This window comes from Oreochromis niloticus, unplaced genomic scaffold (assembly GCF_001858045.2).
Source record: "Oreochromis niloticus isolate F11D_XX unplaced genomic scaffold, O_niloticus_UMD_NMBU tig00007340_pilon, whole genome shotgun sequence".
Classification (NCBI taxonomy): Eukaryota; Metazoa; Chordata; class Actinopteri; order Cichliformes; family Cichlidae; genus Oreochromis; species Oreochromis niloticus.
In genome coordinates this window covers 167,751-178,530 of record NW_020328498.1, presented here as the reverse complement: position 1 = coordinate 178,530, position 10,780 = coordinate 167,751, and the positions used below count along the sequence as shown (strand labels likewise).

Below are 10,780 nucleotides of genomic sequence, written 5' to 3'. Positions count from 1 at the left end.
TATATGGAGCGAGTGCCTCTCATTCTCTCTCCCTCTCCTGCTGCTACTTCATGAAACTGCTTAATGATCAGCTGATCGGCTTTTCTGTCGGGAGTCGGTCTCTCTTCTTTGTTTTTGGCCCACTTTGCACCAGAAAGAGGAAACCAGCGGCTGAACAACAGCAGCACGTTTAAGCTTGATAAGTTGTTGTTAGAATTTTTATTTAATATTACTTTCTACACCAGGATCCTTTTCTACGTAGCTGACGGCTGGTAACTGTGCAGGGGCGGATCTAGCAAAGTTTAGCCAGGAGGGCCGATAGGGCATGAACAGGGAAAAGGGGGCACAAAGACATACTTTTCTTTCTTATTCTCATTTAAAATGTCGAGCTTTTAATAAATAATTATCTGAATCTTACACCCAAAGTTTTAATCTGATGTAAAATATATAGAAGTCCATTACTGTATATAGTAACTCTTAAGTCTAATATACCCTAGTAAGCTATAGTACTTTTTCCTTTGGGAAGGTACCATCTGTGCACTCTGCAATTCTGTTGAAGAAAGATGTTGAATCTATTTAATTAGTCTTGAAAAATAATTTAATTCTGTGCATTTTTTTTCACCCTGCATCAAATTAAAGTTGATTACGTCGATTAAGCATCATGAGGTGGAGGGTGGGGGGTGGTTCCCTATTTTTTTTGCTGGGAGTTTGCAACCCTATTAGTTAGGTTGCTTAATATTTCTGCTAAGTACTCTTTAAAATACCAGAATAGGGAGGATGGAGCAGGTTTAAGTTTATTAGATTGATCAGTGTTGCTGAACTATGAAATATTTTGGGTGCAGTGTATTTTTATAACAGAATAGTTTTAGTGTTATTGTTTATTTAAACTTAAGTATGAACTTATACAAAATGCAGCAAGATATTAAAAAAACAGTTTTATTGATTAAAAAACACACTATATCGGATTCATATCGATATCGGCAGATATCCAAATTTATGATATCGGTATCGGTATCGGACATCAAAAAGTGGTATCGTGCCATCTCTACTTTAAACGCTGCCTCCGAAGGATGCGGCCCCTTAAGAATCGGATGTCACTCAAGTTCATATGTATGTATGATAGCAGTTGAGCAAATGCTTTTGGCAATATAGTGTACATTATACTTTACAATCATGTTTCATGTGTAAGTTGTTCAGTATCAACCAAACTGATATCAAGCAAGTGATAAACATACTGAACATTTGATACAGTAAAAACTTCAAAAGAAAACAAGTTTAATCTCCACCTGTGAAAGGTTCACTATACTTGATCTGCTGTGCATCAGGATGATACAGGGACCTTTTCCTCTTTTTCTCCTTATGTCTGTCCATAGACACCCCCCACAAAGATCGATGGAACGAATCACGACGCTTTGTTCTACCAGACGCGACTGCCTGGAAGGAACAGTTTTAAGTTTGTGTTCTCAGTGGATCCCAACAAAGTTCTTGGAGTTGTCAAAGAAAACGACCTTTATAAACTGACCCTGCTTGATGTTGTTGATGTTGATGCGAGAGTTGAGTTTGTGGTCAAATAATTAAAGAAGTTGTCTAAATAATGAAAAAAAGTCATCTGACTTTATTGAATGCAGATATCCAATGTAACAAGTTCTTGAAGTCATAACTCAGAGTCACTTTGTGATTTAAATGGAACAAATCTGATCTGATCTTAAACCACATGGAACCTCAACATGTTCCCTGTTGTATCATGTTGAGGTTAAAGTGTGTCCATCCATTGTGTTGACCACCTCTGCTACTAGGGTATGAAATCTTTAAAGGCAGCTTTGAAATAAGTTTTATCTCATTTGAGATTTTGTTTGTGTTCAGTTAATCATTGAACATTGTGAGGTTGCACAGATGCATGTTTGGTTTCTCTGGCCAGTGCAACCTCAGATTGAACCCAAAATTAGAACTATAAGCTCATACAACAATCTAGCTATTAGCATTTGTACATAAGAATAAAGGCTTTGTACTTCTTTCATTGTGTTTCTTGTTTTGTCATGAGTGGTGTACTACAAAGAAAGTTGAAAACGGCCAGGCTCTGTTAGCATGAGCTAACTCAACTAATCCCTGCCAGAGATGACGGGTAAGATGACAAACACGTCAGAGGAAATCTGTAATCCTATAAAAATAAAAGGCAACACAAGCACTGTAAATTAGTCAAGAGTAATGTGAGATGAATCTTTCTGATGAAACATTAATATTTGGGCAGTGTAAAAAGGTTAAAATGGAGCCGTGGCACGTACACACTCGGGGTCGACATGTATACTCTATAAGCTCAACATAACCTGCTAACCTATTCACTGCTCTGTAGTACACCCCAGCTGAGCCTTGATGGAAAGAACAGAGTGACACCAAATGTGGAAGCTGTAATAAAACAGGTTTACTGCACAGGTGTTGTGACATCACGCTCACTCCAGCCAAACACAAAGAAGTGCTGGCGTGGAAGCTGCATGCAAAGACTGTATGTGTGTACTGTATATAAGTGCATGTTCCAAGATTATAATGTAATATCATAAAGCTTTGATTTGACTGTCATATTAAGTCTTATTTTACTGATTTAAGAACAGTCCTGGAATTTGACAAATTGATCAAAATAAACATGATTTATTTTAAAGCATTTTTGTTTCTTTGAAATGTGCAGATTGCAGCAGAAACTGATTCACATACAAAGTATAACATGACCCCATAGAGATGCAGTCGTGTCCTGTTCCTGCCTCGAAGGTTAAAACATGATGGAAGTTTGGAGCTCATAATTTCACACCCTGTCAGCTGGACATGCACAGGCAGGGTTAGCATCACTGGTTTGGTTGAATTTAAGATTTAGCCGGTCTGACCTTTATTAAACCTTCAAGCAGAGCATTAATAAACCTTTATATAAGGGTATGAGATCATATAAGCTGTCTGTTCCTACAGCAGAGGCCACTGCTCTCTGTATAGCCGCAGCATTGCAGGGACATCCTGGTCACAATGAGACTAAAACAGGAAGTGGGGCATGGAAATGGTTTTTCCAAACAGGGGTTAGTGTGTGCTGCTGCTGATGGGTGTAAGAGAAAAGGCAGCATGCGCACACTGGAAGTAAACATGTTTAAGAGATCAGCCACACAAAGGACACAAACGACAAAGAATGAACGAGAGCTTAGACAGCTGTATTCTATAAGACTTGATCAAGTCATGGCTGTGTTGTTAAAACGTGTTTGTAGCTTAAATTTAGTCCACAGTTACTCAGGAACAGCCCAATCAATGAAAAGAAAGACAAAGCTTGAATCAATGAACACAAACACTTTTGAATCAATGAAATATTGTCAAAATGATATTTACAGAGAACACACTGATTTCTTTTGTTAAACACGCAGCCAGGACCAGCGTTTCGGTCTTCCTGAGCGTCCCGGCCCACAGTCATATTCACTTGCTCCAGAGCAGGGCGACAGCTTTGCATATGCCCACGTCGTTGTAGTTGAAGTAACAAAGACCAGTGAAGGTGATCGTGGACAGGAGGAAGAGAGCTGCGTTGGCCATCTTGATCTTTGTGTCCCCGTGAACGTAGTCTGTCAACACCTGCCCGAGACCCCTGCAACAACACAGGCAGAGGAAAAGATGAGCAGGCCTCCCTTTGCTTCAGCTGGGTGACACTGAAGCGCTTTAAATGACTGCACAGCACAGCACAGATGTAAAATGTGCAACCAGTGTTTCTAAATTTGACTCTGACATTAATGCAACTAATGCCCCATAAACATGTGCTGACATTTCCACGCGCAACAGATGTTGTGTTTTTCTTAACATCTGAATGAACTCTGTCCACACATGATGACAGCCAGGAGCCTCAGCCATCACGTCTATGACAAAGACCTCGCTCTGCAGCCTGACACACTAATATAGTAAATTCCTGCTGGGACTAAAATGCTGCTGCAGTTGCTCAATTTATCCAAAACTTTTATTTTTTTTAAAGGGATTTGAGGTCCAGATTATAAAATATGATTTCTGAGCTGCAAAATCTTCATCCAGCAACAGTCACAGTAACATCTCGCCTTACGTTTGAGCCATTCAGACTCTAATTAACCAAGCTAACCAAGCATAAGAGTCTCCAATTTGCATAAAATAACTTACAGTTGTGTTCAAAATAATAACAGTGTGTTTTAAAACGTGAGTAAAACTCAAAATCCATATAATATTTTTATTCCTGTTCATTGGGAACACTGCACATTAATTTTTTCATTAAAACATGAAAAAAAAAAGTATCAATATTTCAGTTACTTAACAGAAAATGAAGGAAAACATGATATTGGGCTTCTCAAAAAATAGCAGTGTCTGCATTTTTCATTACAAACTCAAATATGTACTCAATAAACTGAAAAAACGTTAAGATTTAGCAGTCCTGTGAATCACTAAACTAACATTTAGTTGTCTAAACACTGCTTTTGAGAACTGCTTCCCATCTGTGCTGCATGGAGTCCACCAACTTCTGGCAGCTGTAAACAGGTATGCCAGCACAGGATGATTTGACAACCTTCCACAATTCCTCTGGATTTCTTGATTTTGCTTCAGAAACAGCATTTTTGATGTCACCCCACAAGTTTTCTATTGGATTAAGGTCCAGCAATTGGGCTGGCCACTCCATAACCTTAATTTTGTTGGTCTGGAAAGAAGATGCTGCTTGCTGACTGGTGTGTTTGGGGTCGTTGTCTTTTTGAAACACCCATTTCAAGGGCATCTCCTCTTCAGCATAAGGCAGCATGACCTCTTCAAGTATTTTGATATAAGCAAATTGATCCATGATCCCTAGTATGTGATAAATAGGCCCGACACCTTAATAAGAGAAACAGCCCCATATCATGATACTTGCACCACCATGCTTCATGGTCTTCAGAGTCGACTGTGGCTTGAATTCAGTGTTTGGGGGTCGTCTGACAAACTGTCTGCGCCCCTTGGACCCAAAAAGAACAATCTTACTTTCATCAGTCCACAAAATGTTTCTCCATTTCTCTTTAAGCCAGTCAATATGTTCTTTAGCAAATTGTATCCTCTTCAGCAGATGTTTTTTTTTGTTTGTTTGTTTTTTAACAGTGGGGCTTTGTGGAGGCTTCTTGCCGATAGATTAGCCTCACACAAGCGTCTTCTAATTGTCACAGCACTCACAGGTAACTTCAGACCGTCTGTGATCTCCCTGGAGCTGATCATTGGCTGAGTCTTTGCTATCTGGCCATCTGGTTTGGTTTTTCATTTTAAAGCATTGGAGATCATTTTAGCTGAGCAGCCTATCATTTTCTGCACTTCTTTATATGTTTTCCCCTCTCCTATCAGCGTTTTGATTAAAGCACGCTGTTCTTCTGAACAATGTCTGGCACGACCCATGTTTCTCAGGTTTTCAGAGAGAAATGCATGTACAACATGTGCTGGCTTCATCCTTAAATAAGGGCCACATGAATGACACCTGTTTCTTCACATAATGAATGACCTCACTGATTGGACTCCACACTGCTATCATTTTGAACACGCCCATTTCATTTAATTCTTCAATTACACAGACTCAGGTGCAGTCATATCATGAATGTTGGGTCTGTTGGTTTCTCGGACTCTGCTACACTGACTGGTAAATTATTTGCCATGTAATAATAAGATTTATATCAAAAACACTGATTGAGCTGGTTAGTCATGTTGGACTGCTTTTGTTTTGAACACATCTGTATATTTTCTGTTTAATATTTATGTGACCTCCAGGGTGAGTAATCATTTAAATGTACATTTATAAAAATCTGCATGAAGGTCAATAAACATAGAAACATTGTTAATGTCAATAATACACAATCACTGTACCTAATAAACCAGCTCTTTATTGAGAGCTGAATGAGGAAATATTGTTTCTTTCTCTTAGTCATAAATGCAGCCTGCACAGTAGTCCTGGTATTGTGACAGACTGACGAGAGCTTATCTATATAAGCTCTCGTATTAAAAAATACCAGGACCCTTTCAGGAAGTGAAAGCTCTAAAACAGAACAGCTTAGCGTCACTGTTTAAATAAAACACGTGTCAGGAATATTTTATCTGAGGTTTGCGAATATTTGCGAACATTTTAGAAACAAGTGAAACCAGGGATCAGCTGACTGCTAGTCTTACCAGTGTCCGTGAAGGGTCAGGGCAGCAGCCAGAGAGTAATCGATGACAGGACCAGGGTTGAAATAAGCGACAGGGCCCATGGCCAGCAGCAGCACGCTCAGCATTCGCTCTGCCGTCCAGTGCAGAGAGGCCGCTTTGGAGTTGGAGCTCGCTGTGAAGCAAGACAAACTGCAGAGCATCAGAAGGCTGAACAATGTGAAGCTCTGAGCAGAACTGACATACAGACTTCAATCTGACTCAGTCACATGTATCTCAAATTCTACACATTCCACTGGAAAGACCGGGTCTCCTGAAATCTATATTAAGTTTGTCTACTTCACTGAGCCGCTTGTGTCTTTGCCATTGAAGTCACTGAACGTCTTTCTGTGATTTTTTTTTCATTTTTTTGGTGTAATTTTGTAAACAATGTTGCACAAATTGTAGATAACAAGTATGTTCTGTGATCCATCAGCGTCATTGGCAACCTGTGAACTTGGCACCAATCTGAGTGTCTGAGGGTGACGACGTCTGCAGCTCTGATCTCACGTTAACAGGTTCAGTTTGTTTAAGCTGCACAAACCAGACGTGGAGCTGTGACACTGTCCTTGTATGGACAACCAAGTAAATGCAGTTTTAAATGATGATTTTATTGTTAAAAAATAACAGTGTCCATGCTCGCAAGTGCTGCTAATCAGGCACCAATCAGGCACCTGTTGGTCATTGCAAGGGTTCCGGAAGCTCAAAACAAGAGACAATAGAAGAAGAATATGAGAAGACATGGCAAGTTTTCAAGGGCACAATCTACATACTCAACTCTGCTGCTCAACACAAAAAATGTATTTTCCTTACAAATGTGGCACCATTAAAGGTGAAATCACTGGCCTTCCAACACCTTCATTGCCAAGAAGCATTGTTACAAAGAAATAATGATCCAAACCAAATTTCCTTACTTTTTAATGCCAAATGTATTTTTTTAAACAGAGTTATTTACAATAAGTAAATAAGTTTCCAACGTTGCTTTCATTAACCACTCTTTGTTGCAGTGCTTCCTACATGTACTCCATTTCAATACTGTACATTCTCCCAGAACACGACGAGTGTTAAACTGCTATACATCACACACAATTAAGTTAAAAGAATTCGTGGTGTCTTTACTCTCAGAGACTATCCCCAACAAGCCCCATAACAGCATTGGAGCATTTCCCTTTGTGCACAGCAGCACTGTATTAATGATCTGTTATGTCACGTCAGTCTGAACTGAAAAATATAAATAAATAAATGAGGAGCTGAAAGAAAGTATCGAGAATAGAAATATTTTCCTGCTATTATTTGCTGCTATTTTTATAATCATCATTAACATTTCAGTGTTAATAGTGATGTTGCTTTCCTAGATGCATTCAGATGTTCAAACATATTGGTATCATATTAGTCTTTATTACAGGTCCAGTAAGAACCACTTTAAACTGTTGAGTTGAATCTATAACCCGAAGTGCTTTGGAATGTATAATTTTAATGTTTATGCAGACTGCAGGGTGAAAGAGTAACTCTGTGCTAAAAGAAGACAGGAAGTTATATGTCTTTGAAGTTGCAGGCTTTTGCAGAAGTGAAACCGAAAGCAGAGTGAGCGCAAGCCAAAGAGTAGGGTGTTTATTCAGTAGATTACATATATAGTTCCAGTTAGGTTATTATATGTAAGGGGGAGCCTCTGTTCTGGTGAAAGGTCAGAAGTGTAACGGGTGAGATGTGAGAGCATTTAAGGGCGAGACATATACATACAGACACAAATAGTGAGAGGTCATGACACGTACGCAGTACACAGCATGCACGCGCCCCCGCACGTGCACACACACACAGATATAAACTCTTACCTAAATGAGTCTAACTGCGGGGTTGTGCCTGTATGAGTGACATTTTGTACAGGAAGTGCACCTGATGTCCAGGAAGATAAGCCTGGGCAGGATGGAGACAGGAAGCATCAGCCGTCGACACGAAGATGATGTTCTATGTTAAAAGTCATTGTGGTTTTGGAGTGACGTATGTTTTGTTTAAATCTGCCTAGTAACAGAAAAGGGGGCTGTACTATCTTAACCCCATAAAACAGTTGTCTGAATATGATAAAGACAGTTCAACACTGATTGGGTTGTTGAACTCACACATGTGTTCATTAAAATGCCGTCTAAATTGCACACGCCTGGATCTGTGGTTATTTATGGATTCTTCTCTCAACATTGAACCTTAACAAAAGCTTTGTGTTTTTAATTAAGTTAAAAATAAATGCTTTTTTCCCTGACACAAACAGGGAAGACAGCAACAACATGAACAGACAAAAGAAGATATTGGCGTAGGTCTGGAGGTTTTAAAATAGGTGCTTCTGTATTAGCTCACAATCAAAATCAAGCATTTTAAGATCTGTTTCACAATGAACACTAGCGGGATTTAACCAGATTTAGAGTAAGCGTAATTATAAATATAACACACTGTATATAATTCTTTATAACAACATTTATATTTTCTTGTATTTGTTATAAACATATGAAGGGTATGTAATTGTGCGATTACAGCTGGAAATCATCCACACAAACAGCCAAACGAGAGCAGCCTTACCCTAGCCTACCCTAGCACAAACTTTACTGTGCTCTTCAAAATGTCTTTTTAAAAAAAAAAAAAAAAAAGAGGCCTGTCATTGACTACAAATCTTACAATTCAGGTCTTTTGCCTCCTTTTTCCTTCAAAGTAATAATTCTCCAACTTCTGAATAATCTTCGGTGGACAGTCTCGAGCAGTGGCGGTCCTAGCCTATTTGGTGCCCTGGGTGAACACTCCCTCTGGCGCCCCCCCCCCCCCCCCCCCCCCCCCCACACACACACACACACACACACACATATGAAGACAGAGAAAATATAGTATGCAAACGGCTACTAAACAGACATCATATTTCGTCATACAATGAGAACAGGACAAATCAACAAGTGACACTGACTAATTACTATTATATTAATATTATATTATTGTATATATTGTTTGGAGTTTAGTCTGTTACTGTAACTATTTTTATTAGTTTTAGTCATTAGTTTTTCTTCTTTTATACCCTTTCTTGCCAGCCACGCTGTGGAGTACTTGGACGCGTGTGATGGAGCATTGTCCTGCATGAAAATCATGTTTTTCTTGAAGGATGCAGACTTCTTCCTGTACCACTGCTTGAAGAAGGTGTCTTCCAGAAACTGGCAGTAGGACTGGGAGTTGAGCTTGACTTCATCCTCAACCCGAAAAGGCCCCACAAGCTCATCTTTGATGATACCAGCCCAAACCAGTACTCCACCTCCACCTTGCTGGCGTCTGAGTCGGACTGGAGCTCTCTGCCCTTTACCAATCCAGCCACGGGCCCATCCATCTGGCCCATCAAGACTCACTCTCATTTCATCAGTCCATAAAACCTTAGAAAAATCAGTCTTGAGATATTTCTTGGCCCAGTCTTGACGTTTCAGCTTGTGTGTCTTGTTCAGTGGTGGTCGTCTTTCAGCCTTTCTTACCTTGGCCATGTCTCTGAGTATTGCACACCTTGTGCTTTTGGGCACTCCAGTGATGTTGCAGCTCTGAAATATGGCCAAACTGGTGGCAAGTGGCATCTTGGCAGCTGCACGCTTGACTTTTCTCAGTTCAAGGCCAGTTATTTTGCGCCTTGGTTTTTCCACACGCTTCTTGCGACCCTGTTGACTATTTTGAATGAAACGCTTGATTGTTCGATGATCATGCTTCAGAAGCTTTGTAATTTTAAGACTGCTGCATCCCTCTGCAAGATATCTCACTATTTTTGACTTTTCTGAGCCTGTAAAGTCCTTCTTTTGACCCATTTTGCCAAAGGAAAGGAAGTTGCCTAATAATTATGCACACCTGATATAGGGTGTTGATGTCATTAGACCACACCCCTTCTCATTACAGAGATGCACATCACCTAATATGCTTAATTGGTAGTAGGCTTTCGAGCCTATACAGCTTGGAGTAAGACAACATGCATGAAGAGGATGATGTGGACAAAATACTCATTTGCCTAATAATTCTGCACTCCCTGTATGATGCACTGAGTATTTCTTCTTCAGTCACTTTTCGAACTCACTATGTGTTAACAGACCTCTCTGCATTGAATCATACTTGTTATTAACCTCTGGCTCTCTTCCACAGCATGTCTTTATCCTGTCTTCTTCCCCTCACCCCAACCAGTCACAGCAGATCGCCGCCCTACCCTCAGCCTGGTTCTGCTGGAGGTTTCTTCCTGCTGAAAGGGAGTTCTTCCTTCCCAGTCTCGAGAAATTGCTTGCTTACAGTGGCTCATTTCATTGTTGGGGTTTTCTGTGTTTTCTTTGTATTATTGTGGGGTCTTTATCTTACAATATAAAGTGCCTTGAGGCAACTGTTGTTGGGATTTGATGCTCTATAAATAAAACCGAACTGAACTGAATTGAACTGGATAGTTTTTGAGGGGGGTCTGTGCTGGCGGGCATAGGTTACTGACCTGGTACACCGCTCCTGGCTGGGTCTGGGGCAGGTTGGGGACTTGGCCTTCTTGGGGCACTCTGTCTCTGGCTTTGGGTTTTGGCTTTGCCTGAGGGGCTTGGGTCCTGGCTGGTGTGTCACTGGGGTTGTGGGCTGGTACATGGATGAATCTCAGCATCAT

General features: G+C 40.2%; 1 protein-coding gene across 1 annotated transcript; it reads right to left on the bottom strand.

The window, feature by feature from the left end:
* Window positions 1-2,837: 2,837 nt before the first annotated feature.
* Window positions 2,838-10,780, bottom strand: LOC109199991 (succinate dehydrogenase [ubiquinone] cytochrome b small subunit B, mitochondrial-like). The gene is made up of 3 exons (XM_019355362.2): window positions 10,619-10,780; window positions 6,130-6,332; window positions 2,838-3,586 (listed from the first exon to the last, which is right to left on the bottom strand). The coding sequence occupies exons 1-3, from the start codon at window positions 10,778-10,780 to the stop codon at window positions 3,421-3,423; spliced, it is 531 nt and encodes a 176-aa protein (XP_019210907.1). The 3' UTR covers window positions 2,838-3,420.